Source organism: Maylandia zebra, linkage group LG19, assembly GCF_041146795.1.
Source record: "Maylandia zebra isolate NMK-2024a linkage group LG19, Mzebra_GT3a, whole genome shotgun sequence".
Taxonomy (NCBI): Eukaryota; Metazoa; Chordata; class Actinopteri; order Cichliformes; family Cichlidae; genus Maylandia; species Maylandia zebra.
In genome coordinates, this window is record NC_135185.1 from 29,548,373 (window position 1) to 29,567,124 (window position 18,752).

Consider the following 18,752-nt stretch of genomic DNA (forward strand, 5'->3'; position numbering starts at 1 on the left):
GCAAGGTGTTTCCTCAAGCTATATTTTGCCTGGGCACAGTGTTTATACATGCCTATAATAAACTGACACCTGACATCTTACTAATATGGAATTTAACATATGAATGTAACAGAGAAGAACTTACGGTCTTTCTTTGCCTCCGGTGACGATGAGGCCGTCCCTCAGTGTGGTGTACATAGTGAACACGGGGCCCGTATGAGCTTTGGCCACTATTCTTACTAGAATGTGTTCCTTCCACACACACACATCCCCACTTATGGTACCTGTAAATGTCAAGTTATTCTGAAAAGAAAACAAATCTGCACTAATCTAGTGGCCTAAGAGAGCAGAGCAAGCAGCACAAAAACAGTTCACAGCACATTCAAGCATACAGTGTGGCATCTGTCGAGCTGTAAATATTATTAGACTTGATTCACGAGGTAAAAACAAACAGCGTGTTAAAATTGGAGGCAGAACAGGCATCACGGGATTGACTTACAGCTCCAAATGCTACAGAAAGCATGGTCTGCATCCGAGCGTCCTCCAGGGTACTGAGCACGCCTTTCTTGCTGAGCAAAGCTCGGCCAGCTAATGTCCAGAAACGCACGTGCTTGATGCCCACAGACACAAAGTGTGTGTCTGAGTCCGGCCGAAACTCGGCCACAAAGATCCTCTGGGTGTGACCTATCCGGCTGGCCACTTTGGCACCTGAAAGCAAGCGTGTTTGTTCTGTCAGTGAAAATCCCAGCAGCAAAATCAGGGAAGTGCTTTTTTGTTTTCCTACCTTCTTGCCACTTCCAGATGGTGACAGTGTGTTCGGGATCCAGGCCCACAGACAGCAGGAGTTTTCCTGTGGCACTGAAACTAACAGAACAAACTCCACCCGCGTGGAAACAGCGTAGCACCGACAGCGTCTGCTTGGTCATGGCATCCCACACATGGATAGATGGAGACGTGGCTAAGGGAAAGCAAACAGACATTTTATCACAGTTATTCTTAATTCTTAATTACGCCTTTAGATATGATTTTCTATTCCTCAAAGTTCTGTTTTATTTTATACACTGCTCTCTACAAATTTTATATTCTTATTTGGCAGCTTTTTGAAGGTAGATATTGCCACTAGATGGCAGTGACTTCACATACTTAGTGGTCAGATCCTTAACAGTTGTTGAATGTTTAAACTCTTACCTGACATGTCACCGATATCACCTGTAAACCAAAATAAAAAAACACTTTTATTGACAAAAACATGGCTTTTGAGCAGCAGTGGTAACCAAAACTTCAACAAAACCATTAGCCTTTAAACTAGCTAACAAAAGTGATCTGCAAATTAAAAAGAGATCAGTTGTCCTGTCACAACTCCTTTGTCACTTCTCTTTTACAATGTGAGAAAAATATACTTTTAATAAATTCCTACAGGTACAGATGAGGACAGAATTAGTAGCCTTACTTTGAAAATGTCATTTTTTTAAGCATTTCCCTAAGTGTTAAGTTTTTAACACAGCTTTTTCAAACTTACTTTTACAAAAGCTAAAAACTACAAGGGTCAGAATTATTACCCCTCTGATGCTAATATCAATTTGTGAATCATTTTTGCTGGATTTTGCTGCCTGCGGTCGTTTGCTGCAGTTTTCATCAAGTCTCACATGTCTCCTGAAATCGGAGCGCATTCTTCTTCTGGAAATCAGCTTATCTCGCTTTTATTATCCGCTGACGTCAACAGTAGTTTCCAGTTCACCCCACAGATTTTCAGTGGGATTCAAGTCAGGGCTTTGTGCAGGCCAGTAAATAACATCTTGTCCTTCCGGAGATAGTTCATCACCAGGAGTGATGGATGTTTTGGGTTGTTGTCGTATTGGAAGACAATGCAACGACCCAGACACGCTTTTGCTGTTTTCTTCCCAAATCTTTACTTTCCTTCTTTCGTCATGACTTTCTTCCACCTTGACCCGATTCCCAGTTCCTGACACACTGCAGCGTCCGCACAGCTTCGGTGGGGATGGCGTTCTTTGTGTTGTAGGCCTCTCCCTTCTTTCTCCAAACATAAGCAGCTTCTGTGTCCAAAGAGCTCCAGTTTCATCTCATATGCTCAAAGGACACACTTCCAGTATCCATAATCTTTCTGCAGGTTGTCCTTAGGATACTTCAGTTTGACTTGAAGGTGTCTCTTCTGCAGAAGTGCAGTTTTCTTGCTTTCCAACCTCGCAGTCCATTCCTCTGCAGAGCTCTAGTGATTGTCCTCTGGAGAATGACTCGGCTACGTCAAGTCTTGGCAGTTGTTCTGGGGTCTTTAGGCACATCTCCCACGAGTCTTTGAAATCTGTCTCTTCCTTACTCTGCCAGGCTTGTTACGTACAACGTGGCTTCCTTTGAATTTCTTGATGACACTTCTCAGTCCACTTCTTGACATGTTTTCTCAAGTCTAAACTGATTTCTTTTATATTTTGGCATCAAGTGGCATTGGAAAAACTTCAACAAAAATGTAAAATTTCATAGCAGTGCTAATAATGTTGTCCTCATCTGTATTCATGTTTTAAAAATGGTGATCTGGAGATTTGGTTGATTGTGCTGATAAGCCTATAAGAGGGAGATGTATGGTAATCCAACACAGGACAGAGACTAGAGAAAGAAGCAGCTGCTGACACAGGAGGGCGACTTTTCACAAACATACCTACTTGGCCAGTTGCCACCACGTTGGGGAATTTGGGGTGTTGATTGATGGTCAGGCACAAAATGTCATCACTGTGTTCCACATAGAAACTTTGGCAGGCTGTGTGAATACACACATACACACATTACATTAAATACGTGATTTTTTTTTTTGCTTTGATGGTTTAGTCGATCTTCTGCCGACTTACAAGTCGTCAAGTTGAGGACGATACCGACGGAGGCCGTGTGGTAGATTATGTCAGTCCCCTCATTCAGGTAGTGCACGTTGTTGCGGCAGTCGTTGCCACGGTAACCAAACACCAGCTCTAACACCAGGTCCTGTGGGAGAGTCAGGGGGAAAAAAAAGGCGATCTGAAAGTCAGAAAGGTTAACGCCATGACAACCAAGATCTTCAGGGCCAGCTTGCTCGCTGAAGATCGCCATCATTCGATTAGAGCATCATCATCATCCTCATCCACAGAGAGGCTATGTGGACTGAGGACGAGCATGCAGTGTCTTAGGCTAAAATGATCACATTAGAAAACAGCATTCTCAATCATCTGCTAATCTAAGACAGACAAGCCTTCTTGGGTCTACATAAATACATCATTTGTGTATCTGTATTAATGTGTTCAGGTGAGAATATGAGGCATGAGTGTAGATTTCAGCAGATGCAGGGGACATGTGTCCTTCAATATTTACAATGCATGCATTTGTCTCCTCTGATAAAACAGTTAAGAGTGGTTGTGGCACCTCTCTGAATCTGTGGGCACACAGACTGTTAACCACGAAGGTCACAGGAGATCATGTGACAATAAAGCCTTTTTTCTCAAAATATCTGAATTACGTTGTACTGTTTGCTTTAAAGCGTTTTCCAAGCTTTAAAGTGTTGCTGCCAGTTTGATGAAAATCTTAACGTATTGTTCCCTGACCTTGTTTTCAGCCTGCATGCTAGTTGAGGTGCACACATTTCCTAAAAACATCCCAGAACAGAGAGCACGAGCCAAAATCTCGCAGAAACACATAACGGCTGTGACATTTCATCAAAATAAACGTACTTATCAAAATCCCCAAGCAAAAGGAAAATATCTGGCACAACTGGAAACTCATTAATCTTTTACCCTCCAATCTAAAACCAGGCAAAAATAAAACACAAAAGAGTGCATCACACCTACACATGTGTTACATTACATAAGATTAATTGTATGAAAGTCCAGAAGGCTGGAGTGCCCATTTTTTAATTTAATAAATTCATTTTCACAATGAATCCATGCAGGAAAAGAACTGCAATACGAGAAAAGAAGTGACTGACACTCAAAATCTTCCACGTGACGATCACAGCACCCCTGCCAGGGTTCAAATGAAACCAGCACTCATGACATTAGGTCCTTACCTCGATGGGTCTCTTCTTTTTGCCGACATTGTTGGTCTGCAGCTTCTCTGGCTGTGGCAGCGCTCTGCTGACAGGAGGCCTGAAACAGACAGCTGTGATAAGAGAATTGGCGTAGAGCTGCTTTTCATGCTGACAGCAATAATGATGATGACGAACATAATAAGGATCATTGCACTACCGTTGTTACATGAATATAACACTGCTTACTCTTCACAGCACTCTGCGTCTCCTGTATTTGGCTGTGTGAGCTCTTCTTTATCACTTTCAGTTACTTCCTGTTTAATTTTCAGGGTAAGTTTCCTGCTTATGTTTCCAATCGTGCCTTCATTATTGTCTGATTTAATTTACTGCTGTCTTATTAGCCTCCTCCCTGGTGCGTGCTCAGTCAGATCGACGAGTCATCTTCCTCAAGCATTTTTTAAAATTATTAACTTGTGTCAGCAACTGGTTCCACCTAAGAACTTCACTACACTTCTTATAGTATATTTTAGTAAGTAATTAGTGGTTAATATCAATAGCAAGCTGCCTCTCTACTGTTTTCGAGCTGAAACACAAAATAAACTGGAATATCAATGACGTAGTAGCTCAACTGGCTCAATATCCATCACAATTCAAAAGTTATTGTAGTGTGTGAAGAAGAAGAAGAGAATGAAAGCTATAAATTAAGTTAAAGAGGATCACGACAGGTTTAGTATCCAGGACAAATGAACGTCTTGAACACCACCAAATAAAGCAGAGACTTCAGGAGTAATAAACATGTGCGGTCAGTAGTAACTACTGCCATAAAAACCATGAATATATATGAACGCAGTGGCATGACATCAATTCAGTGCACTGGTCATATTACTGATGTTACTTTAACAGTCATAGGAATGCCACCACTATGCTTCCATAATGTGGGACTAAACCAACAGTTAGACCTGTTCATTTTCATTATTTTGTGCATACAAAAGTTAGCACAAGGAAGAATTGTTAAACCTTGCCTCGTTTGCCTCGAGCACACTTAGGTGACAGAATCATTTTTTAATGTAAGCGTTTGACAAAACAGAAATCGTTTCCTGGTTTAAATTTGGATGATTTCCCCTTCAGGATCATCTCTTCAGGCTTCTCTTGACAGCTTTCAGCTTGGCTGCTATTTTTAGATCTCTCTGAGGTCCTGTTCTGTCCCTCTTTTGTTCCCATGCGAAGTGTGCTGGATCTCCTCCAGTGTGCACAAAAGTTGCTTTGGAATCTGGGAAATGGGGCTGACGAGGCGAAAAGTTGTGTTGGCGTGACCAAAGCACAGTTCAGGTCAGGATGTCACCGCAACGATAGCCTCACCCTGGCAGACAAATTCATGTTGCACAACCCTGTGGGCGATGAAAACAACCAAACAAAACTCCAATAGAAAACTACTCATTTACAATTCAGCTCTTGTGTTTCTTTAAATCAGGGCTGTCAAACTCAATTCAGTCTCAATCTCAATGTCGCACCAAATTTTCTGTTTTTAATAAGTAACAGAATTCTAATAATGTTCACCTGGATCACAGCAAAGAGTTTAAAAAAGCTGAAACACAAACCCAAATGAAAGACACAATTTACCCCACTCGGGCAAAATTTATAAATTTTTTTGCAAACTTTAACCCTGGAAAACCCATGGGATCAAATTTAACCCCATGGTTTCCCTAGTAAACCAATGGGGTCGGATCTGACCCCATGGGTTCTCCAGGGTTAAAGACTCCTGTTTAAACTAGATTAATGTCTGAAATGTGGCAATTAAAATAAAAGCTATTTTAAAAATGTATCTTAGAATAGTGCCCTTTTTGAGGTTTAGTGACTAAACAATAGCAGTATTTATTCACAGTTCAAACTATGGAAAAGTAAAGCTAGCATCCCACACAGGGAGCAGTGGTGTAATTAATGATGTTACTGCAGTTTTCACACTTTGCAAAGCCATCCAATAGGCTGAATTAGACTTGTTGGTGAGCCAATATTGAAATATTTGAAACCCCTGCTGTGTATTAAAAGTTAGGCTTCTCTTGAAATTCTGTGCAAGTTTGAGGTCAAGGGTAAGAGGCAAGAGGTCAGAGCAGGACCACCAACAATCCAAAAATAGCAGATTTCTACAAGCCAACTCCTGTAACTTTATATGAACAAACCGTAGTTAATGCAGGTCAGAAAAAGACCACAAAAGTGATAGCGAGGAGAAAATGAAGAGTAGAAAAACACAGTGAGGAACTTACCTCGATCCTCTTCATGGCAGCAATGACAAAGAAAAAACAAGAGTTAGAAAAAAAGGTTTCCCACAGCGCTCACTGCTGCCAGGCGGACACGTGCAAAGCAACACCTCAGCCACTGAGGATATAAAGTACAAGAGTCAGTGCCGCCGTGTAACCATGACAACCAAAGTCCATTTCTATGACAACCGCTGCCCAGAAGATGCTGCGTGGTTGGTTGCGTCGATGTCAAAAAATAAATGAATCAATCAATCTGTGAAAGAACAAATCTGAAGCACCGACAGTCGGTGATGCATTCGAGATGTTTTATAATTGTGGGAAAGTTCATAATGCATGATCTGGAACAATAAGAAACTGATCGTCTAAAAGACTTTTAAAGGGATGATCATGTATAATGTTAATATTTCTTATCGCTTGATATCACTATAATCCTCCCATTTCTCCCCGAGTCGCTGACTGTTGAAAAGATTTAGTACTTGTTCAGACTCTGTTGCGATGACTACGAACGAGGACAGGACACTGCAGCAAAATAATTCAATGTCTTATTGAACTTTAAGCCCCATTTTTTCCTGGTAGTGAGAACGCCCAAAACAGGGATTTAATTTGTCCAGCTTTTTTCAAACATGAACTCCAGACAAGAACGAAAAATGAACACAATCATCCGTCGATGTGTTGTTTTTAATGTGATTCTTTCTAATTCTCGTGTTTCTCTGTCTTGCTCATGTCCCTTCTCTCGCACTCTTCTGTATTCCCTCATCTTTTTCTTTTTTTACCATGTTTGGTGTTCATGTTTAAGGAGCTCTACAAGGGACACTGGAGAAGGAAAAATTGAAGATATATTTTTGCAAGATCGCGCAAAAGTTTTTCATTTAAGTCCATGCACTTTCAAATCAGTACTGAAACCTGTCACACACCTGCGAGAGAGATTCAGAGATTTTTCTTTGAGCTTGGCATCAACTACAAAGACATTAACTCAGTGCTTTGCAGTTTTTTTCTCCAATGTCCCCTGCAGGGCTCTGTACATGTTCATGTCTCAGCAATACTTATAGCTGTTTTTTTCACATGTCCTGCTTCAGTGTCCTTGGGAAAGATACCCAACCCAAGTTGGCTTCACTTCATCTGTATGAGTGTGCATGTGTGTGTTAGTGCATAAATCCATAGAAGAAAGCGCTGTAAGTACTGTGGCTTGTACTTAAAAGTGCTCAAGTGTTCAATTAGAGTAAAAGAGCACTTTATAAGTCCAAGTCATTGATCATTTTTGCTTTTAATTCCTGTTTTTTCCCTCTTTTATGACTGTGTGCCACACCTTATCATCTTTACCTGTGTCTGTCAATCACCTGTGCATATAGTCCTACTTCATCCATCTTTGTCAAGCTTCTCTCTTTGTGCTTCTGATCCGTGTTTTGATCCCTGCTTGCATTAACATATTACCATATGAAGCCTGTTTCTTGTTCTTATCACCTTCTACTTTTGGGTCTTCTCACTAAGATTTTACAACTTCAGTTTCCAGCGGAAACTAGAAACTGTTACTGGAGTGTGTCAAAGACAAGACAGATCTGCACTTTTTTTCACATTAAAGCGTTGCACTCAATCTGTACTCAGGAGCTTGTAGGTAAGATTGTTTCACATCCTTTCCTACTGATTTTGTCATTTGTTTTCTTACATTAATTCTGACTTGGGGAAAGTTATTTATTTTGCACTTTATTTTCTTAAGGCTTCACTGTAGTGACTCCCTCCTCACTCACCTGCCTACAACCAGTTCAGAATCAGCATCAAATCAATCTTTTGACTAGTTTTAGCACATTACCCCTACTCTGGCTTCTTTCCATTTTTAACATTTGTACATTTAACACATGTCTGTGTCGTACCCCAGGCTGCACAGCAGAAATGTTGAGATTCTCAGATTCACAAGAGGAGCCACTCTAGATTCAAAGCTTAACTCTAAAGGTGATAATGCTTTGCTTGGATATAGCATGACCTGACTTGAAAGATAAGGTTTGCAGATTTTCCTCGAATCACTTCTTAAATCATATTTTTGTAGCACAGCTTTTATGTAATCCTATCTTTTCTTGTGTTTTTGTTTTTTAACTGTTGGTGTTTTTTATAATGAAAATTTGATTTGTGCATTTTGCCATCCCCTTTTCCTTATATTAACCTTTTAATTTGACCATTTTGTGGGCTTAACGATTGACTTCCTGTTTGAATGTGGTGTTCTGCTTTTTGCTTGTCTGTCAAAGTGAGTTTCAAAGAGTTTATAATCTTTATTTCAGAGCTGCTATATGAGCAAAGTTAATATTGTGCATCTCAGTTGGGTAATGTCTACAAAAACTAAGGGTTATGGTGCATGTGTGAAAACATGTAATGGGATCAAGGCCACACTTTCTTTCTTTTTTTTGCTGTTACATACAGTTTGCCTATGTGCCTATGCTTATTGCTTTAGCAGAATCGCTCTATATAATTACAAGAACTTACCTGACTACCCCTTGTCTTCAAGTGGAATAAAATAATGGAGCAGGATAGTGACAGATGGACAGCCATTAAAGGAAAGAAGAGCAGAAAAGGCAGAGTTATTTCAAAAGGAAAGGGACAGGACAGGGCTGTGTGAAGAAGTCAGGTTTGGCTTTAGCTTGACACAAAAGCCTCGTTATTATTATTGCGTCACTGCTTCAGTGAGGAATACCTTTCATCCACAGAGGGCTCTTTCAGCTGCAAGTGGGGTTTCACGCCTGTCATTGGTCGCATGTTGGTGGATAAGGCCTTGATGGTGTAGTTGATTTCGTTCTCCCTCGTCACATCGCTGTCATAACCTGGTGGGGCAAAAGGAAACTCGATTTTTCATTCGACAAGAGGATCACGTCTGACAAATAAAAATCTTAGAAGAACTCAATTTCTTGCCTCCATCGTCCTCGCTCTCAATATCCGACTCCTCGCTGTCACACTGTCTGATTTCGCGGTGGCCCTCGGGCTCGTGGGCCCAAATCATGAGGCACGTGTCACCCCCACCGACAGTCACCAAGAGGCTGTCGTCGTGGGTCCATCGCACATTAGTAACATGTGTGCTGTGGGCCACGTAGCGTTTGAACTTTGCATACTTCCCCTGGGGGAGAAGGACGCTATTTAACATTTGTGACATTAACACATAATTAACATAAAATTTGCACAACTTATAACTCGAGTCATGCGATGTTTAAACAAGATAATACAGAGAATTATGCACTGTGTCGAACCTTGACAGGATATCTGAAGAGCTTGATGTATCCTAGATCATCTCCTGTTGCTAGCACCTTCCTGTCATTACTAAGGCAGGCAGCGGTCACCTCAGTGACCTCGCTTATCACAGGCCAGATGCCCTCAACAAATGTTCCCAGGACACACGTCCATGTGCTCCAATCGATCTTCTCCACCTGAATAAAGCCAGGAAATAAGAAAACAAATGTCAAACTGGAAGGACATTAACATAGGTTAGAAATACAGTCTGAGGGTTTTACTCCAAGAAGCCTCACAGGTAAAACTAAAATATTATATTGAATTCTAAACCCTACAGAACCCCACACCATGCCTTTATTAGAAGATTCAACGTTTGGAACCATCTGTAATCTTCAGTGGCTGGAGGAAGATAATTTATAATACACCAGCTGCCAAAGGAAATGATTTAAAATATAAGAATATATCTTTTGGATGAATAATTATGTGCTGCTTGGAAAAGCTTTTGCACAAATTTCTTAATGTAAAAAGAAAAATCCAGAGTCAGATGTGACAGACTTTTAGTGCACAGCTTAAAGTGGACCTATTATGGTCATTTATAGCTTTATATTTTTATTCCAGGACTCAAGCAGAGAAGCTTTGTTGCAGCACATTAGTTTACCCATGTAAAAACTCAAGCTGTGATATACTGCCCGCTGCAAATAAAAGGTTTAAACAGCAGGCAGGTGGGGCTTCTTAAGCCTTATTAGGAAAATCAGCACTGACTGATGTCATAAATTGTTAATAGTGGAAAAAAGTGTCTGAAACTGAGCATTTAGGGCAGTCTGAAGGTTGAGTTTTAGACTCACAGTAAGTTTCACTTAGAGACACGATTACCTAATTATTTGAAACTAGGGTCATATTTAATACGAACATTCATCACTGCAGGATCGTCAAAGGATCATCATGTTGCCTTTAAACTACACATTGACATTGTCCTTTTTTTGCTAAAAGTTTTATCAGACGATGGGTTTCCTACCATCATCATTGTTTGGTCAGAGAGTATCGTATGGTTGGTGGAATTCACTCCCTATTATTTTGTGCTTCTGCCACTATGTAAATAACACTGGATGTCTGTTAAATGTCAGGCTACAGCTGTAAGATGGTCAGCTTGCCTTAAAGGAAGAACTGGAAAAGTGGAAAATAGTTTAACAGACCTGGCTCAACTAGTTAGCTGCTTACACATGCTCCCAGTATATTTGCTAAGCTAAGCTATGCTAACTTCTGCTGGCTCCAGTATGGAGGAGGTGGTTGGTGACAGAATGCTGGCAAGAGTCCTGGCAATCACGGACAACGACTCCCACCCCCTTCATAACACACTGGACACACTGACCGTTTCAGCAACACATTCCTTCAACCCGCTTTGTGAAGGAACAACACACGAGGTCGTTCCTTCCTGCTGCTATCAGACTCTTTAATTCTTCTAACTGGGTCAGACCTACCCATACTGAACAGGACTAAACACCCCTCACTGCACTCCATTACTTATTGTAAGCCACGATGTGTATTTACACACCTGTGCACCTATAATATCCCAGACACATTTAATATTTGTATTCTTTTATATTTATATTCATAGTTATAGTTGCCTGTTGTATGTATTTCCCGTTTATTACGTTTCTCTGATCTGATTTTGCACAAATTAATGTGATCATAACATCGGATTTTGGCATAAAGATGGCATGCTGTATTAAAATGACAAATTTAAATATTTAGTGAATAAACAGGAAATAAAATAGGACCACGAACAGAGCCTTGAGGCTCTCCACAGCACAAACTATCTCATCAATAGAAACAAAGAAAAAGGCAAAAAAAAAAAACCCAAAACACAAGCCAGGCAAGAGCAGACCTAACCTTTCAATTACAATCCTATAACTACTGCGGACTAACACTAGGAATGTTAGGGAATAATAGACGAATGGATCACAATGAGGTAAAATGAGAAGGGAGGACGTCTAATGCTCCACTGAGACGTGACCTAGTGACATCTCTCATCTCTGACCTTTATTTTCTTAACGCTCCCTGTTTCTGTGTGCCTCACAAGCAGTGTGAATGTCACAATGTTTTAAAGTGACCCTAAACACTATCCCACTTCCACTGCCAAAATTAGAATGATACTGGTGAAAACTGGGCCGTCTTAATGCTTCACTGCCCTTCCCCAAGCCTCCTGTGATCCCGAGGGGAAAATGTGTGCCAACAGCACCATAACCATGTTGTGCCTTTTCTTCACTGCTTACCTCTGTAGCTGGGATGGTCTGCCTTTTGCCTCGAGGAGCCTCGAAAAAAAACTGCTCCTTAGCACTCGTGTTGACTTGAAGTAGTTTTCCTGTTAATTAAAGAGCCCAGTGGGTATATTGGTGAATATTTTTTTAACAGCGAGATTTTGAATCTATAACTGGTTCCTAAACAGTCATTTGTAGAGATTTAGTGAGCATTTTAAGAACCTGCTTACCCCTCCGATCCCAATCCAGATGGGTAATGTAGTTGAGGCATCCTTTGCACACTCCTACCCTTTTGCTGCTCATTACATTGTAAATATCCACAAAGCTGTCTCCTGATGCCACTGCAAGGTACTTCCCAGCTCCTGAGCCAATAAGAAAGGAGGATAAAAGGGCAAGTTAGTTTCAGTCCAGACTGAATTATCGCAAAAGTTGTCCCCTTGTGATCAAATCACTCTAACTTAGGTGATCACCTGACTTTTCATATAGCATCACAAGCAGGTGAATAATGTACATATGGCATATAAATAAACAATAACACGGCCCCTTAGTCTCCCTACCTTGTCTTCTCTTCTAGTCCCACAAAGAAAATATTGGATTACCTCAAAGTCTAGATTTCCATAATTCTTCTTTACTTGAGCAGAAGTACAGATACTTATGTTAAAAAATACTATCTAAAAGAAGTAGTGATTCAACTTCTTTAACTCAAGTAAAAGTGAAAAAGTACAGGCCCTGTAGTAGAAGTAAGAAAGTAAGACGTAGCTCTTTGGAGAACATTTCTACCAGTTATTTTTGTGCATTTCTAGATTCTAATTCTAAATTCTAATGAACCCTAAGATTGTTCGAAGTGACTCAGTGTGGGGAATTAAAATCACTCACAATCATTTCTATTGACAGCTCCAGCAGATTTTCTGTGTGCACAGGCTATGATCAGCTGACCTGCTGCAGCAGCTGCTACTGTGAGGTTTACTGCTCTTTGTGGATTTACACAACTGAATTTAACAAGAAGTAATCAGATGTTTCATTATTCATCTTGCTGTTTAGAAAGGTCTACATACTTGAAAAAATAATAGCATAATTAAGGACTACAAACTTTTGTTACGCCAATATTAAAAGGAGGCGACCCGGCCATTTTGACTAATTACAGGCCAATATCAAACTTGTGTGTTTTGGCAAAAGTCCTTGAGTCTCTCGTCAGTGAGCAATTAAAAGAGTTCTTGTACTCTAATGAAGTTCTTTCAAAACTACAATCTGGGTTCAGAAAACAGCATAGTGCTGTCACGGCTGCCACAAAAGTGATAAATGACATACTTGTTGCTCTTGATAAAAAACAGCACTGTGCTTCTCGCTTTATTGACCTGTCAAAAGCTTTCGACACTGTGGATCACGCCATTTTAAAGCATAGGCTTCTTTCTTTGGGGCTGTCTAGACATGTTGTCTCCTGGTTTACTAATTATTTGAGTGACAGGACTCAATGCATTAAATGTGAAAATCTGTGCTCAGAACTTTTGAATATTCACACTGGGGTGCCACAGGGTTCAATTTTAGGACCTCTGCTGTTCATCATGTATATAAATGATTTGGGACAAAATGTGTCCAATGCTAGTATGCATTTTTATGCTGATGACACAGTTATTTATTCCTTTGGCTCAAACTTTGAAAAGGCAATAGAATCGTTGCAGAAAGCTTTTGACGTGGTTCAGCACACACTTCTGGAGCTGAAATTGGTTCTCAATGCTGAAAAGACAAAGCTAATGTTGTTTTCAAACATGAAGAGATTTCCTCAAACTGTCCCCTTGGTGTCCACTCTTGAGGGAAACCTCATAGAAGTGGTGCATACGTATAAATATCTTGGCTTTTTAATTGATGATTCTCTGACCTTTAAACCTCACATAGACAATCTTGTGAAAAAACTCAAACTAAAATTGGGATTTTTCTTTCGAAACAAATTTTGCTTTTCTTTTGAGACAAAAAAGCGTCTTGTAAATGCTACATTTTTATCTGTTTTAGATTATGGTGATCTGCTGTACATGAATGCTTCCGCCCAGTGTCTTCATAAGATTGACTCAGTTTATCATGCCTCCTTACGGTTTATTACAAACTGTAGGGCCTTGACCCATTGTTGTGATCTGTACGCTCGAGTGGGATGGCCTTCGTTGTCCTCCAGGAGGTTTGCTCACTGGTGCATCTTTATTTATAAGGCCCTGCTTGGACAAATGCCCACCTACATTTGCGATCTGCTCACACGGAGAAGTACTGTTTCTTACAGCCTGCGTTCAAGCGATCTTTTATTGCTCAATGTTCCATTTGCCAGAACTGAACTGGGAAAGAGGGCTTTTACTTATGCTGCCCCTTTCACATGGAACATGATGCAAAAAGACTGGAAGATAGCAGATCTTATTTCATTAAATGCTTTTAAGTCCAGATTGAGAGAGCCAGAGAAAAATGTTTTTAAAATGTAATTGTTATTTATAATATGTATGTAACTTTGTAATTTCAACGTGTTGTCGCCTCTTGGCCAGGACTCCCTTGCAAAAGAGGTTTTTAATCTCAATGGGACTTTTCCTGGTTAAATAAAGGTTAATAATAATAATAATAAATATTACTACACAACTTTGTATAATGCCTTCTAATCTAAGGAAGGCACTCTCAGTAAAGAATGGGTGTTGGGTAGAGAAACAGGATCCCTTGCATTGTAGATTAAGGTTAAGTGTCCAAGAGAAAGAGAGTTTAGTTTCTTGCTCTCACTTTGTCCACCCCCACTGTTTCTCATTCCTCTCTTGCTGTTTCTCTGTCTGGCCTTATTACAGAAAGCCATTAATTTGGGTCATGCCTGCAGCAATATCTCTCCGACTCACAGCGGGAGGAAAATATATACACCAGCTGAAATACTGCACAGCATCCTACGTACTGTAAACTCAGATGCTTTGGAGGGCACATGGCTTTTAGAAGTCTATTTTATTCTCAGAGTTTTGTATCGGTGAGGAAATGCGGAGGTGAGCAGACAGACCTGGAGAGAATCTGATATCTGAGATGATGTCCTTGCGGTGGTGGAAGGACACCAGGTCCTCCAGGGTGTCTGCGTTCACAATAATGAAACTGCCGTCGTTCAGGCCCACTGCTAAAGCTTTGCCATCAGGGGAGAAGCAGCAGCAACAGCCGCCTGCGGCGGACAAGGTGTCTGTTAAATGCCTGGGACGATCCACTTCCTGTTATCAGTTAGCTTTTCAACAGTGACTCACCTTTCCTGAGTTTGCGTACAGCCAACATGCAGTGGCTCGGGGACAGGTCCCATATGCGCAGGGTTTTGTCATCGCTGACGGTAGCACAGAGAGGGAGATGGGGATGAGTGGCCAGGCCCCACACTTCACCCTCCATGTGACCCTGCCAATACACAAAAGCAGAAATATTTGATTTAAGTGATCAACACACTTTTACAACAGGTGATGGAGGAAAAAAAAGTTGAAAAATGATTCAACATGAATATATATGCATATTGTTTGTGTCTGATTTTGTGTTTTTTATTCCCTGTTTCTGTGTTGACTTAATTTATTTTTCTCTTTGCGTTTTCTTAATTCTGAAGGCTCACCTCATACATCTTTTTTGCCTTACCTCCCTCCTGCGTATTCCTTCTGAGCTCTTTAGCACTGATTTGATCAAACTTGATTTTTCTTAAGGGAGCACTTTTCCTTTATCGTATTCTGTGAATCAGTAAATATAATTTCACTTAATATTGGTCCACTCTGTCTCATTTTGTGTCTGCTTATGGGTACACTGGCTATACAATTAAACAAGGGGTCCTCATGAACTATTTTAGTCATTTATGACTAAATACTACACACAAAAAAACTTTTTATAATGGCTTTACAGTTTCCATTATGTGCGATAAATATTCTATTGTAATTCATCATATCCCTGTGGGAATCAATATCTACATTAGGACTTGATGTTGATATTCTAAGCCTGCACCATGCTTCACTACAAAACACTACAATGCAGTGATTAGAAGTGAAAAATCAAAGCCTATGATGTTAAAAGAGACACTTAAACATAGAGAAATAAAGAGACACTTTTTATTTAGAGCATCGAGTCAGTTAAACTGCTGGGATATTGATCTGGTCAGTTAAATAACAGAGTGGGTTATTGTTCACTATCAGCTGCTTTGGTGTTAATGAAATTAACAACCCTCCAAACAGGAATGGTTTTACAGGTGGAGGCCACGGATATTTTCCCCCTCCTCATCTTTTCTGTCTGTTTTTTTTTCTTACTAGTCTTGCATTTGGCCAAGGTCAGTGTCACTACTGGTAGCATGAGACAATACCTGGACTCTACAGAGGTCGCACAAGTAATCCAGCTCCTCCAGGATGGCACATCAATTCGTGCCCTTGCCCAAAGGTTTGCTGTGTCACCCAGCAGAGTCTCAAGTGTACTGAGTAGACTCCAGGAGACAGGCAGTCACTTTAGGAGAGCCGGGCAAGTATTTAACATACCTATTAGCAGGACCAGTATCTGCTCCTTTGAAGGTACATGATGAAAACTGCCAGAGCCCTGCTGACCACCAGCAGGCAACTGGTGTGAATGTCTCTGACCGAATAATCAGAAACAGACTTCATCAGGGTGGCCTAAGTGGGGCCTATGTCCACTGCACGGCACAATGGAGCCCGACTGGCATTTACCATAAAATACCAGAATAAGCAGGTCCACCACTGATACAGTATGCTTTTCACAGAAGAGAGCAGGTTCACGCTGAACACATTTGACAGACGTGAAAGAGCCTGGAGGAGCCATGGAGAATGTTATGCTGCCTGTAACATCATTCAACACGACCAGTTTGGTGGTGGGTCAGTCTGGAATGGTCTGCACCTCAGACTGTTCAGGGGCTCTGTGAGGGACTGGTCCATGCCCCAACATTGTCAGGCATGCATTAAAGCATGCGGCGGCCATACAAACAACTGATTATTTTGAGTTGCTGCAATTAAATTTTGATAAAATGGACTAGCCTGGTGCAACATTTTTTTGCTTTGATTTTCGGGGTATCTTTCCATTCAGCACTCTGTAGGTTTAAAATTGTCATTGCAGTAAATTGATGTGGCTTCCTTTAAATCCCAACATCCAGACTATATCAGTATAGACATCCAGGATGATTTTTTTCCAGAGATCTGATGTGTTTTTGAAGTGTTCCTTTAATTTTTTTGAGCAGTGTTTATTTGATGTCAGCAATAAACAAGAATACCACTTGCACACACATAAATCGTTGTATTCTTTCTTTACTGCCTATACCAGGGGTGGGCAACTCCAGGCCACGAGGGCCGGTGTCCCTGCAGGTTTTAGATGTGTCCTTGAACCAACACAGCGGATTTAAATGGCTAAATTAGCTCCTCAACATGTCCTGAAGTTCTCCAGAGGCCTGGTAACGAACTAATCATGTGATTCAGGGTGAGATCTAAAACCTGCAGGACACCGGCCCTCGAGGCCTGGAATTGCCCACCCCTGGCCTATACATACCAGTATTCATGGAGTTTCTGCTCATCTAACACAGTTAACCTCATTAGCTTGTAGAATAAACCGTCCCCGTTCGTTCTCGTCAATTGATCGCTTCTTGTGCGATCTAAAGGGCAATCAATAGCATTTGCTCCATCTGCCTAAAATCAAGGCAGATGAGGAGAAATTGTAGGAGCACTTAACCAAATTAACAACCTCCCACTGAGTGCCAGTAATTCATCAGCATTTACAACTATTTCCTCTGTGAATCGGCATTGGTAAGTTTGCATGTTTTAGACTATTAACCATACTATAATATGCATCTATTACTGCAGACTAGTTTACAAAGTGTAACATATTGTGACGATCTTTATTTAGATTTTTGCACCCATAAAGAGGCACTTTCACATCAACCTTAATGCCTGTTAAGATAGAGTGAAACATGCCATCGGTTCTCACACACATTACCTTAGACTAATCCTTCCACCACCTTCCTAAAAGACCCTTCATTTTTGGTCCAGTAATTCAATTTAGGCGCCATGCTGAAAATTAACCTGCACAGATGAGTAATCTATGGCACCAGTATTATGTTGTTAAGAACGCTTCGACAATAAGGAAAATGTATTACATCACAATCCTCATCATGCATCCGCTTTCTATCTGTGAAATAAAGCACATATTCCACCTTTGAAATCTTTACTGGCTCAGAAGACGTTCGACTCCACTACTTGTGTCAAGTTAAAGACTTCCAGCTCATCATATTGCAGAGAAAATAGCATCCTCCTGAATATCTTGACTGGGCTGGTACAGGCTGAAGCTGATGACTGCGTATGTTATTCGCTATGTGATTTTTTTCTTACCTGGACGAGCAGAGTAATGGGACCACTCTTGTCCACCTCCAAGATCTCGCCGTTCTTGGTTCCCACTAGGATGTGGCCATGGCCAAGAGATATGGCACGTATGGAGGGATTGTCCTCCAAGAGCAACCCTGCAGAGTCAGTGAAATAAAGAATGAAGTCACAAAGACCTTAGCAGGGACCAGGCTACAGGATGCAATCTTCATTTCAGTTAAACGCACTGAATGTTTTAAATGGATTTGCATTACATAATGGCTAGACAAACATGATCCAAGGGCAGCAGCAGACAGTTGAGAACAGGGTGACCTTTTTTACCTTTGGAGCCTGGAGCTAGGACTGCTCTCTTGATGGCATAGGTTTTGAGGCATCTCTCGAAAGTGTCATCCCACAGCGCTACAATACCATCCTTTCCACCAGTCACAAATCCCTACGGGGCCAAAATATTGTAACATGTAAAGGTGCAATGATCTCTAAAATGAGATCTAAACAGATGTAACTGGGAACTCTAATATCATATTTCAAAGGGGATCTATTGTGCTTGCTTCCAACTGCATGATTTTATTCTTGGACACTGAGTAACTCCTAATTTACCTTGGTGTCTTGGCCCAGGCCTTAAATCCATTCAATTGTATGAAAGCATATCTTTTAACTCCCTCCCTCACCATTGAAGGCGACTTTCTTCTAATCTACAGCACATACTCAGAGCCAGAGCTGT

General features: G+C 40.8%; 1 protein-coding gene across 3 annotated transcripts in view; it reads right to left on the reverse strand.

The window, feature by feature from the left end:
* The window catches only part of eml5 (EMAP like 5), a 51,349-nt gene that overhangs the window by 5,443 nt on the left and 27,154 nt on the right, over nucleotides 1-18,752 (reverse strand). For 2 of the 3 annotated variants that reach the window (XM_004540667.5, XM_012923172.5), the window contains 16 exons: nucleotides 18,353-18,464; nucleotides 18,041-18,168; nucleotides 14,942-15,083; nucleotides 14,710-14,862; nucleotides 11,933-12,064; nucleotides 11,718-11,806; nucleotides 9,465-9,641; nucleotides 9,133-9,334; nucleotides 8,918-9,044; nucleotides 4,022-4,100; nucleotides 2,838-2,967; nucleotides 2,651-2,749; nucleotides 1,168-1,188; nucleotides 764-937; nucleotides 479-687; nucleotides 125-282 (listed from right to left, as the gene is read on the reverse strand). In XM_004540667.5, coding sequence (XP_004540724.2) covers nucleotides 125-282; nucleotides 479-687; nucleotides 764-937; nucleotides 1,168-1,188; nucleotides 2,651-2,749; nucleotides 2,838-2,967; nucleotides 4,022-4,100; nucleotides 8,918-9,044; nucleotides 9,133-9,334; nucleotides 9,465-9,641; nucleotides 11,718-11,806; nucleotides 11,933-12,064; nucleotides 14,710-14,862; nucleotides 14,942-15,083; nucleotides 18,041-18,168; nucleotides 18,353-18,464 — 2,132 coding nt within the window. Of the gene's footprint in view, nucleotides 1-124; nucleotides 283-478; nucleotides 688-763; nucleotides 938-1,167; nucleotides 1,189-2,650; nucleotides 2,750-2,837; nucleotides 2,968-4,021; nucleotides 4,101-6,243; nucleotides 6,253-8,709; nucleotides 8,725-8,917; nucleotides 9,045-9,132; nucleotides 9,335-9,464; nucleotides 9,642-11,717; nucleotides 11,807-11,932; nucleotides 12,065-14,709; nucleotides 14,863-14,941; nucleotides 15,084-18,040; nucleotides 18,169-18,352; nucleotides 18,465-18,752 lie in introns of all 3 variants that reach the window. The other variant, XM_004540666.5, reaches the window with a different exon arrangement.